General features: G+C 42.4%; 1 protein-coding gene and 1 non-coding gene across 7 annotated transcripts in view; one reads left to right on the top strand and one right to left on the bottom strand.

Annotated features, from left to right (window-relative positions):
• Nucleotides 1–23,232, top strand: part of GRAMD2B (GRAM domain containing 2B) — a 112,131-nt gene extending 88,899 nt beyond the window's left edge. For 2 of the 6 annotated variants that reach the window (XM_081827145.1, XM_081827147.1), the window contains exons 3-15: nt 1,529–1,640; nt 4,210–4,276; nt 5,211–5,314; nt 8,901–8,996; nt 10,918–10,989; nt 11,089–11,169; nt 14,038–14,164; nt 14,704–14,826; nt 15,560–15,647; nt 16,546–16,650; nt 19,569–19,662; nt 20,001–20,120; nt 22,009–23,232. In XM_081827145.1, the coding sequence (XP_081683271.1) occupies nt 1,529–1,640; nt 4,210–4,276; nt 5,211–5,314; nt 8,901–8,996; nt 10,918–10,989; nt 11,089–11,169; nt 14,038–14,164; nt 14,704–14,826; nt 15,560–15,647; nt 16,546–16,650; nt 19,569–19,662; nt 20,001–20,120; nt 22,009–22,050 (1,231 nt within the window). In that variant the 3' untranslated portion in view covers nt 22,051–23,232. The remainder of the gene's footprint in view (nt 1–1,528; nt 1,641–4,209; nt 4,277–5,210; nt 5,315–8,900; nt 8,997–10,917; nt 10,990–11,088; nt 11,170–14,037; nt 14,165–14,703; nt 14,827–15,559; nt 15,648–16,545; nt 16,651–19,568; nt 19,663–20,000; nt 20,121–22,008) is intronic. The other 4 variants (XM_081827149.1, XM_081827150.1, XM_081827146.1 and 1 more) reach the window with 3 other exon arrangements.
• On the bottom strand, nt 7,568–7,671 carry LOC115938880 (U6 spliceosomal RNA). Its single transcript, XR_004073884.1, has one exon. It is a non-coding gene; the product is annotated as a U6 spliceosomal RNA (small nuclear RNA).
• Nucleotides 23,233–24,737: the final 1,505 nt, after the last annotated feature.

Genomic DNA, 24,737 nt, shown 5'->3' with positions numbered 1-24,737 from the left:
CCATCAAGGGTACAGCTGCCCTCCTGGTCGCATTTGCTGACGGTCCTTCGAGAGGTCGTTGCCTTGGCAGTTCCGTTAACGTTTACAAACGTGAATCCGTAGAGGTGATTGAATCAGATCAGTGGATAGTATAAGTAGTAGGTAATCTGACATTTGTAAAAATAGTTTTATTTTTGAGTTCAGTGTTTACTCGTAATTTCAAAGAAAAAACAAGTGATTCCTAGAATTCAAAAGGAACTTATATCTGTGAATAGGTTCACTGATCTGTAGCTAAATCCGAATCTTCACCTGTGGTTAGAGCAACATGGACCCAAACTGTTGGGGCTGGCAGGGGCCCGGAACATCAGATAGCCCGTCTTTTCACAGCGAGAGAAACCCAGAGTCTAAAATCTGACTTCAGTCATTTCTGTCTCTGAGTCATACCCTCATACCACCTGAATTACTCAAGATTCTTACATTTGCTTTGAACCAAGTAGTAGTTGTAACTGAGCCTCTTTGTAAGGAATCATATTGTGGAATCATGGATTTCATGTGTCATTTTTCCCAATAATAATATAAAAAAAAAAAAACCTACATAATTGTATCCTAAAACATGGTCCTATGTAGACCTCTGAAAAATCACACATATATAGACCTCTAAAAATCAACACGTGCATTCCACTTTGAAATGATTCTGTGTGTCTGCAGGGCTGAAGATGTGTAAATTCACACATGTACTCAAATGGAGAGCCAGGACCAGAATCACCTTAGAAACACAAGCTGGAGCTCTGCCCTTACTAGAACAAAGGAAGACTTCACTTGCAAACACAGTCTTCATTTTTATCCTGATTTCACTTCTGTTTTCCCTACTCTGGGATGTTTTGTCTCTCTTTCCCTCATACCCACCTCCTGCTCGTCTTCCGAGTCCCAGTGTATTAAACCCAAATTGTACTATTGATCTCCTCTTACCTCCTGATGGACTTAGTGCCTCTTTAGTTCCTCCTAACACCCATGGTATGTATTATTTGGTGCTAAGTCCTTGTACTGCCCTTTTAAAAAGTTGTTTGATGAATTCACAGGCTCCTTAAGGAAAAAGACCATCTGGTGTGCCTAATGGCCTTTAATACAATGCCCTCCTCAATTAACACATGTTAAATATTAATAGAATTCTGAAACAAAAATATTCTTTGATTGAACTGTAGCTGTAGTTTTGCTTAATAATTTGCCTATACTACTCCTCTTTTATTGCTTAGAATGCTTTTGAGATGGTATTAATGACCTTCACAATTCAGTTGATATTTCTCCCTTCTACAAGTCCACATTTCTCTGCAGTTTGAGATTTGTAGGCTGGTGAAACCATCCTGGTCTCCTACACACTGTACTGTGTAAATGCTCCTAGAGTATTATGAGTGATCACTGAGGTCGAGAAAAGAAAAACGAATGTCAGGTTTTCTCGTGAGATGGTATAACAATCAAGATTTATTACAATACAATTAATGAGTAGCGTACAAAATTCATCTTACCAACTCCCTTGATTCTCTTTCCTCAGGTCAAAATCCAGTTTTGATGGTGCCTCTTTAGCAAGTGATAAGAATGACTGTAAAACAGAAAGCAAAAATGAATCTAAGATGGACAGGAAAAAGTATTCGTCTTCCAGCCAGGTAACTTGGGAAGGCGGTGTGCGTCATGTCAAGGCAGGGGCACTAAACCCAAATGTGCATCTTCCTGCTGGCCAGGACTCACGTAGGCAGAGATGGCAGAGAATCTGGAAGAAAGAACAGGATGCAGTTCCTTCGGTTGATTTTTAATCAATATCGTTATTTCACCCCTGACCTTTCAGTATATTCTGGGCAGTGGTGAGTTCCATGCCATGACCCCTAACTCTGACAAGCGCCCTGAGAGCAGGGACCCACACAGTCATGTGCTGGTCTAATAATTAGCCGAGACCAGGAGAGCTGTGATAGCCTTGCATTAAAATTAGAGTCTGATACAACACCCGTATGAATAGAAGGCTACCCAGCTGCACGCGGAGGGGGGAAACCTGTGAACAGGGTCATGATTCTCGTCCAGGAGTAGTTTAGTTCTGCTCTAAAACACACCCAGATGGGTGTCAGAGCCCAGTTCTGTGTCTTAGAGTGTGGCATACTTACTGGGGTCAATGGGTTGAGGTGGTTATTGACACTTCACCCCTAAATACTTGAATACGTGTTTCCTAAGAACTAGAACAAAAACAACAACAAAAACCCACTGGCACATATGAGAAATGTAACTAAATAGTAAATATACCAAAATATTATTAATGTAAAATCCATTTTGGATTTCCATAATTGTCCCAGTACTGGATGCCTTTATAAATGTTTTTTGCTCCTCTATCTCTAGAATCCAGTCAGGAGGCACGGATTACATTTATCTGTCACTTTTAATATAGATCATTCCCACCACCCCCCCCTTTTTTTTTTTGCATTTTACGTTCACATTTTTGAAGACTCCATGTTCTAGGTTTTTTGTATTATGGATTTTTTTTTTTTCTTTTGGGCCCAGGTTTTGTTGCTGTTGTTGTTGTTTTAAGATTATTTATTTACTTATTTGGCAGATTGAGAGAGAGAGTATAAGCGAGGGAGGGGCAGAGGCAGAGGGAGAAACAGGCTCCCTGCTGAGCAGGGAGCCCCATGTGGGACTCGATCCCAGGACCCTGGGATCATGACCTGAGCCGAAGGCAGACGCTCAACTGACCGAACTACCCAGGCGTCTCTGGCCCAGATTATTTTTAAACCAAGTTATGCAGCCGATTCTCACTGTAGCCATTAAAAACAAAACAAAAAAACAAATCTCAGGAAAGCGCTCCTGGAATACCTAGCTTTAATCCAGGTAACGTTCTAGATTCAGACTACTTTTAGGAAGCAGCATGAGGAGACCTACTTTACATGAGGTGTTTATAAAATAGCTGACTTGTGGGGACCACCTTTCATCTGCAGACCTCTCTAAACTCTTCCTCGGAGCAATACTAGGGCCAGTCCTGCCATTGAGACCACTCCCAGTTTGGATAATAAAACATGAAGGGCCTGCTTGTACTCTCTGTTCTGCTCACAAGACTTTTTTTTTTTTTTTTATCAAAAGCGTCCTGTCAGGCAGAGGTCCAGTGGAAGGAGGACCAGTTCCACCTCTTAGCTGTGTGGCGCCAGTTCAGTGACTCAGTTTCCCTCAGGCACACTGTCCAGACCCATGGAATGGGAACATCAGCTCCCCGGGTTATTTTGGGGATGGTATTTGTGAAGGCAGGTGACCAGATGGAAATTGCTGGCTGTCTGTTGTTGTTACAGCTGTGTAAACACATGCCTTCTACCGCCCTAGAGAGTCATCTCCCCCTGACACTGGCTAAGGAAATGCCCTTACAACAAAAGTAGAGGGAGTGACAATACCAGGTGGTGGGTCTTTCGGATGAATTGTCCCATTTAAGCCTTATGGCAGCCCTCTGAGGCAGGGAGTGGATTTGCCCTCAGGCACAGAAGAAGAATCTGAGGCTCAGCAAGGCTCCCTCACTTGGCCACACACACCCAAGGAGAGGTGTAGCCAAGACTTGAACTCAGGTTTATGTGACCCTTTAACCACTGCCCTCCTCTGAGAGTCCTTGTATCTGTAGTGCCCTGGGATCTCCTGCCTTCTTTGGTGAGATCCCTTGGAGCTTCAGGTCATTTTTTTATTAGGGACACCCTTGTCGAGCCTCCTGGGCAGAACGGTGACCACCAGCTGCAGCGTGGTCCCAGATGTCTGTCCAACCGGCAAGTTACTAATCCTGTTGGAAAATGAAACCTTTGTGCCCTGCCCTCTCTGAAGGCTTGTGCTCAAGACTGTAAGATCAGACAGAAGGAATTCCTAAAGAGACTGTATCAAGGGAGGGGAAATTTGTTATGTAATTTATTTATTTATTCTAAAATTTATTTATTTATTAGAGAGAGAGAGCGGGGCAGGGGCAGAGGCAGAGGGAGAGAGAATCCACAAGCAGACTCCCCGATGAACGCAGAGCCCGCCGTGGGGCTCGATCCCAGGACCCTGAGATCATGACCTGAGCCGAAATCAAGAGTCGGACTCTTAAAAAAAAAAAAGAGTCGGACTCTTAATGGGCCGAGCCACCCAGGCGCCCCTTGTTATGTAATTTCAATTGAAGTTCAGATTTAGGATGTTTCACCAAGAAATGCGAGCAGTAACGCCTGTATTGTGTTCTCACCGTAGTACAAGGCGAATATGCACTTCCACAAGTTGTTCCTTGATGTCCCAACTGAGGAACCACTGAGGCAAAGTAAGTCCCGGCCTGTCTGACTTATTTGACAGGATGCTAATTGGTTTGGGGGAAGAAAGCGGGCTCTGTCTGGGGCCTGAAGCACCCAGGCGAACAGGTCTTTTGAAAGTCACGATGCAACGGGGGTACCAGCATTCAGCTGTCACCCAGCTCCTTGAAGGACAGTGGAAGGGGAAACCGAATCCCTCCCCATGACAGGGAACCCTCCAAGGTGATTCTGGAATGATCTCCTCACCTTCTGTATTGACTGCTGAAATGCACTGTGTGTGGGTTGTCCTGAGATTTGGAATAACAAGACTGGAGGAAGAGGGGCCGCTGAAAGAAGGCTGAAAGGAAGCGCAGATCCTAGTGCACAGACGTGTGTCCAAGCCTATACGATGCGGGGTGCTGTGATCACCCCCAGACATCCTGCCCGGCATGCCAGTGAAGACCTCCTCTGCTCCTCTTAGGTTCATTAGGACCAGGGTTCCATTGTGGCCTCTCAGTGTACCCATGTTAAGCAGGAGGCTGGATTCCTGCCATGATGCCCACACATGTGGGTCACATGCTCTTCCCACACTGAGACCATCAATTTCAAAAGGAGTCATTAGTGACAGTCCCAGGGAAGGAGGGGCAGGAGTGCCACCACGAGCTCAAAGTGACATGCCTTCCTCAACAGAGGAGATTTTGAAACTCCATTCTGGAACTCTCATTTGTAGTGATAGACTTGCCTGGCCATTTTGACTTCCATACTAAGGCATGTGAAGACTTTGAATTAAATAACAAGCTCTCATCCCCATAGCTTTATGCCCTGAAAGATGGCTGACGAACAGGTGAAAGATCTTTTGAGTATGAGTGTATTATCTCTGCCAATCCTGGGGAACCAACATATTTATATAATTTTTATTTCATATGGAAATTCTAAGTGCTCTTATACCTGTGTCTATTTTCCCAGGTTTTACCTGTGCTCTCCAGAAAGAGATACTATACCAGGGGAAGCTCTTTGTATCAGAAAACTGGATTTGTTTCCATTCCAAGGTCTTTGGAAAAGACACTAAGGTTGGTATAATTTTTTAAAAAGGAAGCTATGCACTTTATTATATGTTGTGAATATCAATTGTTTTAAGCATAGCAATGTTGGTAAATATTTACTCTTAATTAGACCTTTATATCTTTATTTCCTTTATCGTGGTTCCAAATATTACAGGTTCTAAATGCCTCTAAATGACACTAACTTCCCTTTTTTCCTAAAGACCACTCTCCGTTTATTTCCTTATGTACATAGATCTCTCCCACAACCCTGCACTAAATCCGTTCTACCCAGATGGCACCAGAGAACTCTCAAAGTTGTCCATTTGGAGAGCATGCCACGATTTGTTTCAAAGACCTATATTAAACCCAAGACCATTTTTTTAAAATAAATATCGATTTTTACACCGTGTTCCTATCAGTTACATCAGACATGTAGAAAAACAGGCTTAAAAATAAGCCACTTACTGGAGCTCACTTTGTACCATCACCAGCACCAAATGAGCAGAAATTGGAACGCTTAAGGCCTGGTCTGAGAGACTCACACATCCACATTCCCCAGGGGACAATGACTGAAAGTTCTCATTCTCATTAAACTGATTTGGGGGAACACAGGCCCAAGATTCCTGAGCTGTTCAGGAGGATAGCCCAGAGGAACTGGCAGTTTTCCCAAGCCACTGCCTTCCAAAGCGAGGACCCTGGGACTGTGTCATAAGAAGGGAAAAGATAATTCCATCCCACTGACATTCTTTCCCTTTGTCCTCCAATGTCACACGGCAGTTCATTCAGGCCACCAGAACAAGGTGTCCGAGAAAGTCCTTTTTAGGTTCGCGTGACCTAATGAGTTCTTAATCCTTCTGATTCCTGATTATTAATAAGCAGCTTTTATATTCATGAAGTCGCTGACTGAAAACTTTTTGTTTTGAGTGGTAGTTATGTTTTATTTAAATATTCTCCCTAAAGCCCCTGGCAATCTTTTAGATAATGACTATGTAACAAACAATGGAAATTCTTGATTTTGTTGGTGTTGGGTCAGCCGACTAGCACACTGTTCTTTAGGTCAGACATGTTATTTTAATGTTGTTTTGTAATTATGTAGAGTTGTGTTTAGACAAACATATTTTGATAAATAGTATCACCTGAATCAGTATAATGCAAAGCAATGTTAAGCAGTATTCCACTGTATTTCTAGATTTCTCAGTTACAAGAACTTGTTCATGGAGTAGGGAAGGGGTTGGGTAGAAGGGATCTCCAGTTCAGTGTGATAAGATAATTCTCAGGAATTTAGAGCCAACGCCTCTGACCAAAGCAGCAGGGTTGGAGATATTAGTGAATGAAGAATGAGTCTTTGTTAAAGGATGAGGGAGTTCTAAAACTCAGGAAGTATACTTTGAAGCCAATATGATTCTAGCAATGGTTTTAAAATCCAACATGTACCTAAGAGAGAACTGACTGGCATTAACACACTGGTTTTCTAAAGACATAACATGGTGGGTCTTGGTAGACCTTACTTTTTTCCCCCAAAGTTATCCCAGTGTATAACTTCTGAGTTACCTCCTACACTTCAACATTTGGGGCAGTAGAGTTCTTTGGCAATTTTAGGAAATGTCTTATTAAGATTAGCCCCTCATTCTTCCCTGGTCCTCCCATCTGGAACTTGGAGGGGCAGTAGAACATTTCTGTCTCATAAACCTAAATACGGGAATGCAAGTGTTCAGAATTAAAAGCTTGTTTTTCTTCCTTCAAGCTGGCAGCTCTAACCTAAGGCCCTCCTCTTCCCCACCGACCCTGTTCTTTTAGAACCTGCAAAGCGTTTTTACAAAATAAATGTTCAAGTTAGTGTGGGTACCTGTGGAGGGAGTCAAGTCATTTTACCGTGGATGTGTGTGACTCTGTTTTCCAGGATCAAAGTGATAAGATCCTTTTCTCTTTGAAACAAGACTGGCTTGGGGGGATATAACATAAAACTATTGGAACATCTATTCTTCATGTTATCTGGTACATGCTTGTAATACATTGTATGAAAAAGAACCCACATTTTGGTTTGGATTGGTTCAAATTCCATTGTTGTAACCTATTATTTTTATGACCTTGGACAAGCACCTACCTCTCTGAACATGTCCTAATCTCTTAGAATATGTACTTCATAAGACTGTCCTAATTAAATGACTTTCTCATCTGTTGTAATTCTCTATTGTTTGAACCAGAAAATAAAGTTAGAGTTCATTTCACCCATCCTCTTTTTATGAGACGAATGAGGAAATGAATGACTTTTTTTTTTTTTTTAATATGGAACACTTCATGAATTTGCACTCATCCTCGTGCAGGGGCCCTGCTAATCTTCTCTGTATCATTCCAATTTTAGTATATGTCCTGCCAAAGTAAGCAGAATACATCACTTTCTTAATGAGGGCTAGGCATTTTCCATATATTACCTCACTTAATCCACAGAAAATCCTGGGAAGCAGGGCAGATTATCTCCATTTTACAAATCAGGAAACTGAGGCTTAGAAAGGGTAGCTTGTAAGGTCGAGTAGGTCACGTAGAGTGGACCGTGAAAAGTAAAATAGCCACTTGTTTTATCAGCAAAACGAGTTTATTCAGGAATAGGAGAGAAATCACAATTTGAGCCATGCAAGCTACCGCAAACCATAGGCAAACCACAGGCAAGTCGAGATCAAAGGAAAGAAATGTTAAATTACAGAGAAAAGAAGGAAGTTGGGAGGGGTCGCTTTAGACAAAAGTCCATTGGAGAGAAGTGAGTGTTCAGGCCTTCTCATTGACTGAGCTTGTTGCTGGGCAAGGAGAAATCCTTCCTTCCTCCTGCTGGGTTGGGTAGTCAAGCGGGCTTATTCCTGTTGGGGTGTGCAACTGAGGAGCAGAGGTGGTGCGTGAGAGTGCCCCCTCCTCTAGCCTCCAGGCTGCACTTTATTTTATTTTTTTAGATGAAGAGGTTCTTTTTTTTTTTTTTTAAGATCTTATTTTTATTTATTTGACCGAGAGAGACACAGCGAGAGAGGGAACACAAGCAGGGGGAGCGGGAGAGGGAGAAGGAGGCTTCCTGCCGAGCAGGGAGCCTGATGCGGGGCTCGATCCCAGGACTTTGGGATCATGACCTGAGCCGAAGGCAGACGCTTAAGGACTGAGCCACCCAGGCGCCCCTCCAGGCTGCATTTTAAATGAGGTTTCCTTTATTCAGTGTCATGAAAGTAACATAGCTGAGAATTGAGGTCCCAAGGTTTTCCCTACCCGCACGTACCTAAAGGTAGAGGAGAGCCAGGAGTGTGCGGAGATTAGCCCTAAGTGGACGACCACAAACACACAATTTCTTTAGAGCCCTGGGCCTATCTTTAAGATGACTGTGCATTTTGCATTCATTCCCTCATCTCAAGACAAAGGTTTCTCGCCCAGCAAGTAAAATTAATGATGCAGATTTACCCTCTGGCTTTGTAAACAGAACTTTGAGGAGACTCGCTTTTCATCCTGGAGGCTGGAGAGCTCCCTGGTGGTTTTGATTTCTTTGTTAAACTTCAAAAAAAATGTTTTTTCCTTCAACATAAAGATTTGAAGTCGTGTTCAGTGAAGCCTGAACCAGTCTTAACTGATTCTGTTTCAGATCTCTATTCCGGCATTCTCAGTCACCCTAATAAAGAAAACCAAAACTGCCCTCCTGGTGCCAAATGCCCTGATTATAGCAACAGTCACAGACCGGGTGAGTAGGCCTTGGAGCAAGGGCACCTTCGCTTTGTCCTGTTTGTGTATTGTCTCCCCTCACAAGGTGCTTTATTCTAATATAATTGTTGACAGTTTTGATTTTCCTGCTGACTTAATTCTGCTTGCTTGACCAAGGTCGAAAACATAAAATTCTTTCCCACCTTCCCTTTCCCTAATATCTCTTAGAAGAGGCTAAGCTGATATATTGAGTTTCTTTAATATTTAAAATAACCATAGCCACCACATGGTTGAGGGGGTGAGGTAGGCTGAGACTTAGGAGTCTCTGGGGTGGGGTGGCCACCCTCCCCAAAACCTTACTTGGTCCCTCTCCAGAGCCGTCCCAGATACGTCAACCCAGTGCTTGCCCTGCATGGTCAGCTTCAGGACCAGTTTCTAGTCCCCCTGTGCTTCCAGGTTGCTTCAAGTACTGTTCTGTATAGAAATTCTAGAGCTACTCCTGACTTGGGCTGCCCCACACGCGTGCAACCAGAAGTACTTGCATTGAGAGTGGTGTTCTTTTCAGTTTGGCCAGAAAGAGGGAGTGGAATAGTTCGCCTACTCATTTCTCACTTGAAATTATTTTTTTAAGATTTTACCTACTATTTCAATGAAAGCAAAAAAGCTGCATTCCATTTCTAACCCTACTGGGTAACTTGAAGAGGGAAGGTGGGCGGAGAAAAGACAAGAGAGCCTAATCTGATGAGGTGGGAAATAGGTTAATATTTTGAAAAAAAAAAAAAAGGTGTTTTAATACTAATGGCTAATGAGCATTAAGTACTTCTCGTCAGGCACACTAAATGCTTTCCTTCTGTTTTTACATTGATTCCACACTGCCACCTAGGAGGGGTAGGTGTTGTTAAAACTGGAGCCAAGGGTCGCTTGAGTATCAGACTCGATTTCGGCTCAGGTCACGATCTCAGGGTCGTGGGATCGAGCCCCGCACTGGGCTCCGCAGTCAGTGTAGAGTCGGCTTGAGATTCTCTCTCTCCCTCTGCCCCCCCATCCGCATACTCTGTGAAATAAATAAATAAAATCTTCAAAAGAAAAGAAAAAGTGAAGCCAAGAGTGGTTTTAGCAGTTTGCCCAGTACCCTCTTGTAAGTGGGAGAGCCAGACCTAGCAACTAGGTCTAACAGCAGAATCCACAGTGTTAATTCCTTTGGAATACGTGCTTGCTGGGAAAGCCTATCACGTGCTCTCGTCGATGAGTGACAGGGATAATCACACATTTGTGGAAAGGGGCTCTGAAAAGATTCTGTGGCCCAAACAGACGGAGGAAGACTGAGTTTTAGTATTTTCTTAACATCCTGTTCTTGCTAAAATCGTTTTTCCTTATGTCCTGTGTCTCCAAATTCCTTGTCTCGTCTGATTTCACTTCTTTCCCATCGCTTACGTATACACATCCACTCGAAAATCTCCGTATTTGTACAAGGGAGAATCTGGAAGTGGCTTGAAAAAGAACAAGCCTGTGAGAGCCTCTGGGAAATTGTTAGTGGAAATCTAGGTCAGAACAGAGAGGACCCTTGGGACTTGTTAAATACCTTAAAAGAAAGGGGGCGGGGAACAAGCTTTAAAGAGGATCTAGCAAATATCACTAGCCTTTTTTTTTAATTATCATTATTATTTTTAAGCCTGCCTGGGCGTGTTTGGGGCATCCATGTTAGCGTATTAGAACCTTCATGATGCTTCATTAGTTAAATGAGGTTTGACGGTTTTGTTGCTATTGTGGGGGAAGAGGTTTGGTTTATTACAGAAAATGGAATAAAAAAAAAATGTGTGGGTGCATGAGACTGTAGACCAAAGAACAGTCTCCATCATTTGAAAAGGAAAAAAATTATATACAGATAAATTGTTTGCACTCTGAACCCTCACATCTTTCCAGGCAGTATCTGTTAATAATGACTCTGTCTTGTTTTTCAGTACATATTTGTCTCCCTACTCTCCAGAGATTCTACTTACAAGCTACTAAAATCTGTGTGTGGACACTTAGAAGTGAGTACAACATTCCTGAGCCTCGGTTGCTGTCTCTCTTTTCTATTTCCTCTGGTTTCCTAGTTGATCTGGTTTTTCATTTTGTTTCATTAATTTCAGAACACGAGCGTCGGGAACAGTCCCAACCCGTCTTCTCTTGAAAACAGTTTCCGGGCAGACCGCCCTTCATCTCTGCCTCTGGTGAGTTGCCTCCGTAACTATCTAAATCCAACAGAAAGGGCATGTGTCCCACAATGACACTTCTCCTTACACCAGGATCAGGGGATGGAAGGAGTGTAGACCTTAATATCTGAGGGAAAATGTGAAGACACAGGGCATTTCTGTGCTGAAGTAAAGGGGGGCCATAGGAGGCTATAAACTTTTTTCAAGTAACTAAAGAGCCATCCTACGAAGGAAACAGGATAATGGACTGTCTGGGCGAGTGAGTGGTCGGTGGAGGTGTTTGTAAAATCTTGCGGTCTTTGCTTGTCAGTGTTGTTTTAGAGGGATTCACCAGTCTCTTAGGGTAGGGGCATGATTCATCCCCACAAATCGTTGATTGTCTTCTATGTTCCAGGCACTGTGCTAGTGTAAGGACACCAAGAAAAATCAAAACTAGTTCTTGCCTTTGAAGACTTTATAGCTTAGTAGAAAAGATGAGGAACATCCAGAAATAACTGTGAAAGAACTCTAGTGACCGAGTGAAAGAGTTTTTTTTTTCCCCCTTTAGATTTCGTTGACTATATAGTAAATCTCCAGTGGAAAGTAATTCCCCCCATTTGTACAAGATTTATACCTATGATGGTATAATGTCGGCCCAAGAGAGTCCTCGCCATATTTATTCAAGTGCTTATTCCCAAAATAATTACTGTTAAATGCTGGAATACCAGGGCGCCTGGGTGGCTCAGTTGGTTAAGCGACTGCCTTCGGCTCAGGTCATGATCCTGGAGTCCCGGGATCGAGTCCCGCATCGGGCTCCCTGCTCAGCAGGGAGTCTGCTTCTCCCTCTCCCCCCTCTTGTGCTCTTTCTCTCTCTCACTCTCTCTCTCAAATAAATAAATAAAATCTTTAAAAAAAAAAAAAAATGCTGGAATACCTTGGGTGCGATGGTATGAGCCCATGGTTTTCACATCTCCAAATCTTTTCTTTTTGAGAGCTGTCAAATAGTACAGGGATTGAAAACTTGTACACAGGGCGCCTGGGTGGCTCAGTTGGTTAAGCGACTGCCTTCGGCTCAGGTCATGATCCTGGAGTCCCAGGATCGAGTCCCACATCAGGCTCTCCGCTCAGTGGGGAGTCTGCTTCTCCCTCTGACCCTCTCCCCTCTCATGCTCTCTCTCAAATGAATAAATAAAATCTTTAAAAAAAAAAAAAAAAGAAAACTTGTACACATAAAAAGTTGTCCAAGAATGTTCATAGCTGGGACGCCTGGGTGGCTTAGTCGGGTAAGCGTCTGCCTTCAGCTTAGTTCGTGATCTCGTGGTCCCGGGATCAAGTCCCACATCGGGCTCCCTGCTCTAGCAGGGAGTCTGCTTCTCCCTCTCCCTCTCTGAGCTCTCTCTCTCTTGCTCTCTCTCAGATAAATGGATAAAATCTTCAAAAAAAAGAATGTTCACAGCTGCACTGTTCATAATAGCCTAAAAATAGAAACAATTCTAATGTCCATCATCTGCTGAATGGATCAATAAAATGTAGTATGTCCATACAGTAGAATATTATTTGACCATATAAAGGAAGGAGTACTGACACATACAACATGGAAGAACCTTGAAAACATGATGCTAAGCAAGAGAAGCCAGACACAAAAGGCCACATATGGTATGATTCCATTTATACGAAATGTCCCAAACAGACAAACTGATAGGAAAAGTAGATCAGTGGTTGCTGAGGGATGGGGGAGGGAGAAATTAGGAGTGGCTGCTACTAGGTAAAGGGTTTCACTTTGGGGGTGGTGGAAATGTTCTGAAATAAGCTGCTTGATGTTGTGATTATTCTAAAAACCACTAAATTATATGCTTTGAATGATGACTTTTATATTACATAAATTTTTATCTCAAAAAAAAAAAAAAAAACACCTTGGGCGGGGGAAAGGAGTGGGAAGTAGTACAAAATAAAAGCCAACACATACGATTTGGAATCCAACAAACTTGGTTTCAAATCTGGGCTCCACCCAGCTGAGTTATGCCATCAGACAAGCTCTTTAACTGCTCTGACTCAGTTTCTTCATCCAGCAAAATGCCAACCTCATGATATTGGGGGTGAAGATTAAGTGCAGTCACCTGTCTAACAAGCTCTGCATCCTGCCTGATACATGATAGGCATTCAGTCAATAATTATTAAATCGAAGAGACTTGAATTCTTCAACTTTCTATCCCCTATATATTCTTGTATGAAATTGAGATGAATTTTTGAAATAACCAAAAGATAGCTAGTATAAGACACCTGTGGTCCCTTCAGTTCTTAAGCATTTGGGGGATATAAAGTAAAACATCCCTGCTTTTTCCCAACTGCTCACCCCTCTATCCTCCCTCTATAATTCAGAAGTGTTAGCACAGACTCTCTTTTAATTTGGTTGAGGGGGGTAAGAAAAGCTAAAAATTTGCTTTCAGTGTCTAAGTTGTTAAAGCCATTTTTTCTTTCATTTCCAATACCTTTTTTTAAACTATGATTTAAAGAATACCTTCACATTTAGAACATGGATTTAGAAAACTGTGCGTCTATTTTTTTCTCGTATACGTCTGCGTCATTCACTTTTTCTCATGACAGAGTGCTAATGAGACTTTTCCAGTTTGACTCTGGAAACTTTGCAATCATCAGCAATTCTTTTTCTAGACATTTGTTGTTTTCAAACAAGTTGGCCACTGCTGACAAGATTTTAACTGCCCAGAAAAATCTGTTTTGGTCATCAAATACTCTGATCTGTTGGGGAAATCCCAGCGGTATGGAATAATCCTCTCTTTTCTTTCAGTATTTTATAGGTGAGGCCTAAGTGAAAGGGCTGGGGGTTACAGAGGCCTATCTGTTTACTGAGGGGAATTGGACTCTGTACACTTCCTTGTTTCCCTTCAGGATTTCAACGATGAATTCTCAGATCTGGATGGAGTGGTTCGACAAAGAAGGCAAGACATGGAAGGATACAGCAGCTCTGGGTCTCAGACTCCTGAATCCGAGAACTCGCGAGGTCTGAGAAATTTCTGTATGTTAACTAAAATGTAATGCTCCACCAAACATCCTCATCTCCCCCCTTTAAAACAAAAACAACACCAACAAAAACCACCTTGTCAATTAATTAAGGGACTAATTAGCAATTAATTAACAATTGAGAAGGGACTCTGGAGAAAGGGTAGTTCAAAAGTTTTAGGGAAAGGACGTGTCTACATGGTAAAAATCCATTTCTTTATACACATTTAATAAATGTCTCTTAAATCGACACAATATTAGAGTGATTGAAAAACACAAAATGTCTTTTTTACCTCTTCTTTCAGTCATATTATTCACTGTTCTAGCTGCACGGTCCCCATGAGTCAGTGGGCTAAGGACAGACTGTCCTTATATAATTTTCTGACTTCCTTAAGCATTGAATTTCAATACCTAACCATTAAACCAACTTGTGAGAAGATCCATTTATATTCTCAGCCATTATGCATGTTGTGAGATTGATTTGCTTCGTGGTTGATGCTGTGTTTTTAAATGCATTGGGAAGAAAACTTAGCCAGCCCCATTTTGGCTTGATAGATTTCCATGTGACAGAATCCCAGACAGTTCTGAATGTCTCCAAGGGAGAAACAAAACCAACTCGGGCAGATGCCCATGTGAATAGAGTGCCTGAAGGAAAAGCCAAGAATCTCCCTGTACATGGTAAGGAACAGAATGTCTTGGGTAAAGGGGGTGGTGGCGGTCATCTGCTTGTAACTTTTAAAGGGCCCTCAGATGTCAGGGACACCTGGGTGGCTCAGTTGGTTAAGCACCCCACTCTTGGTTTTGGCTCAGGTCATGATCTCAGGGTTCCTGGGATCAATCCCCCTGCATCGTGCTCCCTGCTCTATGGGGAGTCTACTTCTCCCTCTCCCTCTGCCCTTCCCTCTACTCGTGCTCTCTCTTCACTAAAGAAAGAAATAAAATCTTCAATAAAAAATAAAAGGCCCTCATATTTCACTTTATGACTGCCTTTCATATCCCCTCCCTTCTTGCTGTAGGTCTTTGTTCTGTGCATATTAATTCATATACTCATTCACCAAACAGTATCCAGTTCTGTGCTTTATTGTGAGGGATACAAAGGTGAATAGCCTTCCTGGAGGTCCCTTCATTATTTTTAGTATTTTGAGAATGTTATCCAAAAATTGGTGATAAAACTCAAATTATTAAATTATTGCTTATTTAGTAAGTATTCTAATAGCTGTTTACCGATTATATTGATATGAGAGCAAGGATAGACACCTGGAAGGCTTCAGTCAACGTTTTCTTCAGTGTCTGTTATCCGGGAATAATTGCCTCTTTCAAGTACCTCTTCCCCATAGGGACTTCGCTGGATGAAGGAGGTGTGTTGTAGTTTCAAAACTGTCTTGTTTTTTTGTTTCTTCCCCCACAACAGGTCAGTCAGAAACCATTGGAGACTTACACAAAGTCAGGTCTCAGACATGTATGACTCTCCACCATATTCTTATATTTTACGCAATCATGTAAGTAGATGAATTTACTATGAGTGACTTAAAATCATTCATTTCTCTAAAAGAATAATCTCACACTTGCAAGAGTCATTGTAAATCTCTCATGTGACCCACATCTTTCCTTTGACAATTTTTATCTCCTATTCCAGCATTTTGTTTTCCTTAGGCTTAGGTCACATTTTCCTATTCATCCCCTTATTTAAATAAATAGAAGGAGGGAGGGAAGACCAAATTGGGTCAATTCCAGCAGAGGACTACATTCTGAGTGGATACTATTAGTAAGGAAATTGTTCTGTGGATGATGAAGCATCTTTGGCCTTACTATTTATTTTCTCATCTATCCCATGTTCTCTGGATGGAGACCAAAACAATGTCAAAATGCCATCATCCCTTTTACTGTGAAAACTCAGGCATAGACTTTAAGACATTTCCCCTCAGCTTCCAGCCTTTCACCAGTTGTTTTTCTGAAAATAGGCTGACCCAGTTCTAGGCTGTTCCTTACTACCAAGGAGGATGTGCCCAGTTTTGTTTGCAGATAACGAAGGGAACTTGTGAGTCACTAGAGAATAAGACTGGGCACTCACTGGCCAGGCCCTCCTGGTAAGGGACACAGCACCACAGGGGAGAAGGAGCACAGCTCGGTCATCCACCTTGGGCAAGGCTTTGCGAGACCCTAGTAGAATGGCCATTGTTTGTAAGTTAAGGAACCTGGGCCAGAAGATTTTAAATCCCGTTCTAGCTCTCAAGTTTTTGACAAGCATCAGCCTGTTGAAAAAAGACCTTTTTCAAGTCTCTGTGGCAAGTTAATTTTGGAGAATATCTTGCCTTAAAGGTATCACACTGGCTCTGAGTTGATGGTTTCAGGTCAGTTCATGAGCCTATTGAGAATTTCTCTTTTATCCCTTTGCAGTGTGTGTGCACTAATCATCTCGACCTTCTACATGAGATACAGAATTAATACTCTGGAGGAGAGGCTGGGGTCACTGACCTCCATTGTGGACACTCATCATCATGAGTAAGACGATTCCCTCCCGTGCTGTCGTCTGCTTGCTCCTGAGACTAGCATAATGTGGGGCGCTCACCATCCTTCTTAGCAAACATGAGTCGAGGTTACGTTCTGTATGAGACATTTTGTTAAGCGTATCTGTGGGAAGTAAAGGGGTAGGTGGGAGGGTCCTAGAGATGAATGCCCTGACTCTGAACTGTTCTTGCTAGAGTGTTGCCAGTTTATCAAGAAACAAGCCTGACTTTACATTGTCTTGTTCTGGTAGCCTAAGACTCAGTTGTGACCTTGGCCCATTTATTAAAATATACCAGTTTATCTTAGTAAAATGGCAGTGGGTGAAGACATCAATAGGAAAGAAGCAGTTGAAGTAACTCAGCTCATTTATCATGCATTAACTCTTTATATTGACGAAACTCTTGACCACTTTTAAGATCTCTGTGACTAGTAATTAGCTGAATGCAATCTGTGAAGATTTTCCATCACTGTCATTTTTAACACGTCTGACCTAATTAAACCTTTCAGACATAGAGCTCTTTCCTTCAAATCCATATACATAAGAATTTTGATCCATTACCTAAAAAGTGAAATAAATTACCCCATGTTAGAAAGCATACTTTTAACCCAAGTTCTTTTTTTTTTTTTAACTGTTGGATTTTTGGGGGTTTTTTTTAGTTTATTTATTTATTTTAAGTAATCTCTACACCCAGCGTGGGGCTCAAACTCGTGACCCAGAGATCAAGAGTCATGTGCTCTTCTGAGCCAGCCAGGTGCCTAACTTAAGTTCTAAAAGTAGAGATACTCATTACAGAGTTTATACCATGTGCTAGAGACTCTGTTAGAATAGATATATATATATGCACAATTTTCTCTCATTTTATTTACCGTAACCTTTTAAGATAACTTTTATTCCCATTTTACAGACGAGGACAATGAGACCAAATAAATAATTTAATGTCATACAGTTTGTAATAAAATCAGGATTCAGATGCACATCTGTATGACTACACGGAGGACAGGCTTTCCAGTCTACCAATGACTTGGTTGTAAAGTCAAAGTCTAGGAATTGGATTAGGCTGTTTAGAGTGTGCTTCGGAATCATCTGGATGGCTTGTTAAAACAGATTGCAGGGCCCATCCCCAGAGTTTCTGATGAACTAGAACTGAGGACCCGAGAATTTGCATTTCTGTCAAGTTCCCAGGTGATGCTGATGGTGCCAGCCTGGTTCTACACTTGGAGAACTATTAGACTATACCATTCTAGGGCCTCTTTATGCTCAAACAACTACCTAAAAGTCTTGTTCCGTGGCTTACACGTCTGCTGGCATACAGGTTCTTTTTGAACCATAATATATACCTTTGAGCCAATAATATGGAAACATAAAGAACAGTCTAGAACAGATTTATACCCTTACTCTCTCCCATCTTGTTCAAGATGTTAACATACAGGGGCGCCTGGGTGGCTCAGATGGTTAAGCGTCTGCCTTCGGCTCAGGTCATGATCTCAGGGTCCTGGGATCGAGCCCCATGTCAGGTTCCCAGCTCAGCGGGGAGTCCGCTTCTCCCTCTCCCTCTGCCTCTCTCTCAAATGAATAAATAAAATCTTAAAAAAAAAATGTTAACATACTTTTTCTACACTAATCTAGCATGCCCTCCTAGTTCACTATCATATATAGGGTTGATTTTTTTTTTTACACAAAAATGTACCTCATGTCCTATTATCATATGTTAACTTGGTGATGATGAGGGGGGAAACTCCACGAACAAGGACAAAAGGAATATTCAGTCCACTCTTTAAATAATCAACTTAGGGAGAAGTACAATCTGAAAAATTATCATTTGAAGGAAAAATCACAAGGATTATTTATGACACGAGACCAGGAACACCCATGACAGGAAGAAGATGTTCATAAAGTAATTTATAGGACCTGAGCTTCTCCCATGTCTCTCTCTCTGCCAAGGTGATCCAGCCATGCTGCCCAGTAGCTAGACCCGCACTTGTAAGTGGGTTGGTTAGTTGTCGCAGAATCCATACCTTTTACGGGCTTTGTTAGTGTGTCCGTAGCTTGTATGCTGTCAGAATTACATGCTGACCCATCAGCTCTGTGGGTCTCCGTTCTTGCCTCTAGACACCGAAAGATTCCCCTTCAGGTTCCTGTTTGGGATCTAAGATTTTGATGGTGTGGCTCAGGGATAAAGAAGGAATTGTTTATTTTTAGTAAGGGTAAACAGAAAAACATCTGATTGCTTTCTTAATGTTTAGACGATCATCAGTCATTCACCAAGTACCTGCGTAAAATAATTAGACCCATCACTGCCACCCAAAAACTTAATGGCTAAATAAATTACAGCCAAGAAATGCACAATGAATACATGTTCCATTATAAGACAAGGGCAGTTACATGGGCATGGCAAGTCTCAAAAAAAAAAAAAAAAAAACTACAAAAGTCTCACACTTGAGCAGCAATTTGACTAAAATTCCTATACATTCTGAAAGAGTCTGTGTAAAGGGTCCCTCCTCCCATGAGAAATAAGCCTGTGACTGAGAAGAGCAATAATTCTTGCCCATTTCTGCTCCGGTGGGGACAGTGAGGATCCGAGGGGACCAAGAGGTCTAAGAAACTATGTACTTGAGCAGAATCGCCTGATTTTTTTGTTCGGAAGCCAGGGCATAACACTGCCACTTCAACGAAAACAGCTCAAGAGACATCCAGCTGAGCTCTTAAGATGCACGTCCAGTCAGCCTTGGGGGGACTACCGTCCAGTCTGCCTTGGGGGATTATGACAGGGCCTTCCCGACGTTAACAAGTGAAAGGCTCATGCTCGACTACTGTAACCGAGTTTTCTGTTCAGATAAATTTAAAATGTGTTCATTCTACTTCTTCCTCTGCCATCCGCTGCCCACAATCATTTTTCTCTTTGTTCTTGCAGACAGACAGCACCATCTGGCCTGGGGTCACAAGTACAGTTAAATGTGGAGGTCCTCTGCCAACAGCTGACGGCTAACATAATGAAATTAGAAAAGGTGACTCATTTATTTCCTGGGTTGGGGCGGGAGCCATAAGTGCCTCTTGACGGCCAGAGAGCAGGGGTTACGCACGCAAACACAGCCTGTGTGACCAAAAACCCAGCCAGGGGATGTCACGGTAAATAGGAAAGAGTATTTTATTTTTTTATTTCCACCAAGAAATTGGTTTCAGTCTCATTCTCCTTGTGGGTGTGTCTTTGGCTTTTCCTCCTTAGAAAGATTTCTGTCCACCACAAGGGCCCGACAGCCAGTGGCCGCTGACCCAGGGCTCAGTGGAGGGACACAGCCAGCCGCACCCAGGCTGATGGCTGCCATACGTGAAATACTGTGTTCAGTCTCTGTTAGAACCCTGCCAGATGGATGTCACTCTTCTGACAGACGAAGAGTCCAAGTTTCCAAGTAACTGGCTCAAGGAGACACGCGGAGAAAGTTGGCAGATCTGGAATTTGAACCAGGTCGGATTCCAAAGTTGTGTTTGGGGCTCCTCACAGTCCAACCTGAGGCCTTGCCAGGAAAGCCACTGATGTACCTTTACCCTCTAGAAGTATCTAACGAACAGTAGGGCAGTTCTCGAGCAAATCTGTCCTGAAGCCTCTGTCATTCTTCAAAGCCAGGAGGAGGGCGGACAGGAAGATGGGCACAGGAGAAAGGGCCCAGAGTTAAACCTAATTAACATTTCTTCACTTCTCCTTCCAGTATATGTCTATCTCTTCCATCTGGTGGTTTGTTTCTGCCCCAAACCTTAAGGAAAGGTTTCAAGTGCAGGGTTCAGTTCAAACTGTTACTACAAACGCCCAGCATGTGGTGGGTTCCCCTAACAGTGTAGTCATGATTACTCGGTAAGAACCATGAAATACAGGGGCGCCTGGGTGGCTCAGTCGTTAAGCGTCTGCCTTCGGCTCGGGTCATGATCCCAGGGTTCTGGGATCGAGCCCCGCATCGAGCTCCCTGCTCAGTGGGGAGCCTGCTTCTCCCTCTCCCACTCCTCCTGCTTGTGTTTCCTCTCTCACTGTGCCTCTCTTTCTCTGTCAAATAAATAAAATCTTTTTTAAAAAATGTGAAATACAAATGAGCCAAATGAGGTTGGTTTTGCTAGACTAAATGGTAGTTAGCATTCAGCTACTGAAGTATTGAGCGCGAAGGAGTTTCCAAAGTTCAGTTCTAAACCAAAGGATGACCTAGAATTCCTATTGAACCTGTGGACAAACTTGGAAACTTTTTTTTTTTAACCCAAAATCATCCTAGAGAAGGTCGGGTGTAGCCACCCAAAGTGTTTTCTTTTCTAAAATGTGAGTTGCTGAGAATTGAAGAGAATTTCTTTATGTTTCATGACATGCTTACAGATGTTTGGTTTCTGGGGCATCTGTGTGGCTCAGTCTGTTAAGGGTCTGCCTTTTTGCTCAGGTCATGATCTCAGGGTCCTGAGATCGAGCCCCGCATTGGGTTCCCCTTAGTGGGGAGTCTGCTTGAGATCCTCGCTCCCTCTGCCCCTCCCCCAACTCATGCTTGTGCCCTCTCAAATAAAAATATATATATAATCTTTCTTTTCTTCCGTGGGGTTCCTCACTCCCATCACAGTATTGCTTGTTGAGAATTCCTTGCTCAGAATTCTTGAAAGTTCACTTACCCAACAAACATCTACTGAGCACGTTTTTGATGCCCAACACTGTACTGTAGTCTCGAGATCCAAAGATACGTCACGGACCCTGGGCCTTGAAACTCAGTCTTCTGGGAAATGGGTAATATCTAATAGGAGTGTTAAACATTGATGGTTTGAATCAGACACCACATGACACACAGGCTCTGTAAGGATCGGTTTCCCATTATCTCTGCATTTAGGTCACCCTTGGTGTTGCCAAGGCTTTGTTCTTTTCCTTCCATCTGATTTCTCTTGGTCTTTCCTGACACTTTCATCTTTGTGCCACTCTTCCTTTTTAGCCCTCTTTTTTTTTTTTTTCATTTTAAAGTGGATTATCAACGGAGTTGGAATCCATTAAGCAGCATTTGCCTGATCTAAATTGAACCCAGGGGGTGGCTTTTTTTTTTTTTTTTAAGATTTTATTTATTTGACAGAGAGCGAGCAGGAACACAAGCAGGGGGAGTGGGAGAGGGAGAAGCAGGCTTCCCGCCGAGCAGGGGCGGGACCCAGGGGATCCCAGGACCCTGGGACCATGACCTGAGCTGAAGGCAGACGCTTAAGGACTGAGCCACCCAGGCGCCCCAGTGGCTTTTTATTCAAGGTAGAATAGATTCATCTCGAACATTACACACGTCATGGCAAACGGGCCCTTGATAGACTCCATTCTATTTAGTAACAGGAACTTCTCTTCTCATTATTTCCAGATACAAAACAACCTACAGAAGCTGCTTGAGAATGGTGACTGACAGACCGGATTGTTCAGGCCAACATGATACCTCAAGCTTCCCTTTGAAGAAGGTGTTCCCCTCGGCATTCTGGCGGAGCGCTCCCTGCTGGCCAGAGGAGCGGGCCGACCGGCATCCCCAGCCATGTTTGCACTTGAAGGTCTCCAGCTCAGCAAGGGGTGGGGGCGGGATAATTCTGGTTCCTGTGCAATAAACATTGACCCTCTGTCTCTGAGGAAGTTCTCAGTGCTGCCGCCTGAACACAGACCCATCTCTGGAGGTCTCAGGACGGGCCTGGTGGACACTCTCTCGGATGATCGTGGTTCCACGGTTCTCCTGTGTCAGCAAACACACTCCACTCCGTGCCTTCTTAGTCTTTTCTGTGCTCCTTTTCTCTCCTTTACACCCCTCTGAACCAGCCTTCGAACTAAGGGATAGATCATGTGCCAAAAACCTGATACGGTCCTTTCAAGAATTAGCCCTGACTCTTCCAAAACAGACTTGCCTCAAACAAACACCAGCATTTTTTCTTTTCCGCTCTTCTCTCGTTCTGTTCTGCTTGAAATCACCCTGTGTATCTTCTCAATTCAGGATGGGCAGGAATACCACAAAACAGATTAAAAATAATCCTGTTTATGTTTTGTTTTGTTCCTGTAACTAATACTTAATTGGACTGATCATCACCCACCCCAGATCAAGAATCTATGACCACATGTGACTGAAGTACTAAATTAAACTTACTCTGAAACCAAAACTAATCTTTAAACCAAAAAGTACAATATGATTTGATACTGGATGAAAAACACTGAATTTTTAAGTTTATAGGTGGACTATGTTACAGTTTTGAAACAGGATGCCTATATGGAATGCTGAAACCCCTCTCAGCATGACAAATGCATGCTTCTCTCTTTTACTGACTAAAAGAAGTAACTGGTGGTTTCCTAACTTCTATTTACGATATGGGATGGCTGGTTTTATTAATAATTATTTAGGTACCATAAGATCTGTAATATAAATGATATTCTGTTTCTATTGGCAATGCATTTTATAATCATTTCTATGAAATGTATTTTGTTTAATCAGATAAGCTAATAAATGAATTGGTTACATCTTTTGTTATTTGTTAGCCTGCTGGACAAGAACTGTGCCTGGTGCACCCCCCTGGCTTTTAATAAATCCTCACTGGTTAAAATACCCTGCTAACACTGTGTTTTGTCAGTTTGTAAACTCTTTTAACTAAGACAACATGGCCTTTTTAACTGCTTCTCACCTCCTCTCTACTACTTCCAACTCACCCATACTTCTCTCCTCCCAAGTATCCATTTCAAAACTCAAAAATGATCTAAATTCTGGGGTGGCATTGATACAGGGGAAAGAAAATGAACTTTGAAATCAGAAAAATAATGCTTTATTGCTGGGTCCACATTTTATGAGTTATGTCACCTGAAGATTTTTGGCCATTTTCCCCCATTTTATTTATGTGACTAAAAGTACCAACAAGGGCGCCTGGGTGGCTCAGTCGTTAAGCGTCTGCCTTCGGCTCAGGTCATGATCCCGGGGTCCCGGGATCGAGTCCCACATCGGGCTCCCTGCTCGGCAGGAAGCCTGCTTCTCGCTCTCCCACTCCCCCTGCTTGTGTTCCTGCTCTCGCTATCTCTCTCTCTGTCAAATAAATTAAAAAAAAAAAAAAAGTACCAACAAAAAATGTCATTGGGAGGATCAAACGTGATGATGTCTCTAGAGCACATCAGGGTCACGCGAGTAGTACACTCTCATAACAAGGGCCATATTCGTTATTTTTAGAAATGTTGTCTGACATTCCAGTTCCATAAAAGTTCTGTGTCAGTATAGTCCAAACCCATTAGGGATTCAAGAATGGGTAAGCCACCCATACAGAGAAATTTTACAACATATGAAAAGCTTTAAAAGGTTCAAATTTCACAGCAAAGGAAACAAAACTAAAAGGCAACCTTCAGTAATAGGAGAAGATATTTGCAAATGACACATCCGATAAAGAGTTAGTATCTAAAAAATATAAAGAACTTATACCAAAGTTCTTATAAAGAACTTTGTCCCAAAAACAAATAATCCAATGGGCAGAAGACATGAACAGAAGTGTCTCCAAAGAAGACATGCAGATGGCCAACACACATGAAAAGATGCTCAGCATCACTGACCATCAGGGAAATGCAAATCAAAACTACAATGAGCTGTTACCTCACACCTGTCAGAATGGCTAAAATCAAAAACACAAGAAACAACAAATGTTGACGAGGATGTGAAGGAAAAAGAACCCTCGCGCACTGTTGGTGGGAATGCAAACTGATGCAGCCATTCTGGAAGACAGTATGGAGGTTCCTCAGAAAGTTAAAAATAGAACTACCCTATGATTCAGGAATTGCACTACTGCATATTTACCCAAAGGATACAAAAACACTAATTCAAAGGGATATATGCACCTGTTTGTAGCAGCATTATTTACAATAGCCAAATTACGGCAGTAGCCCAAGTGTCCACTGAAAGATGAAGAAGTGATATATAGGCAAATAGTGATATATATGGGATTATATATATATATAATTGTGTGTATACATAACAATGGAATATTATTCAGTCATAAAGAAGAATGAAACCTTGCCATTTGCGATGACATGGATGGAGCTAGAGGGTATCATGCTAAGCAAAATAAGTCCGAGAAAGACAAAACT

This window comes from Leptonychotes weddellii, chromosome 7, assembly GCF_054177405.1.
Source record: "Leptonychotes weddellii isolate Sample4059 chromosome 7, ASM5417740v2, whole genome shotgun sequence".
NCBI lineage: Eukaryota > Metazoa > Chordata > Mammalia > Carnivora > Phocidae > Leptonychotes > Leptonychotes weddellii.
The sequence above is the reverse complement of the archived record's forward strand: the minus strand, read 5'-3'. Positions and strand labels throughout refer to the sequence as shown.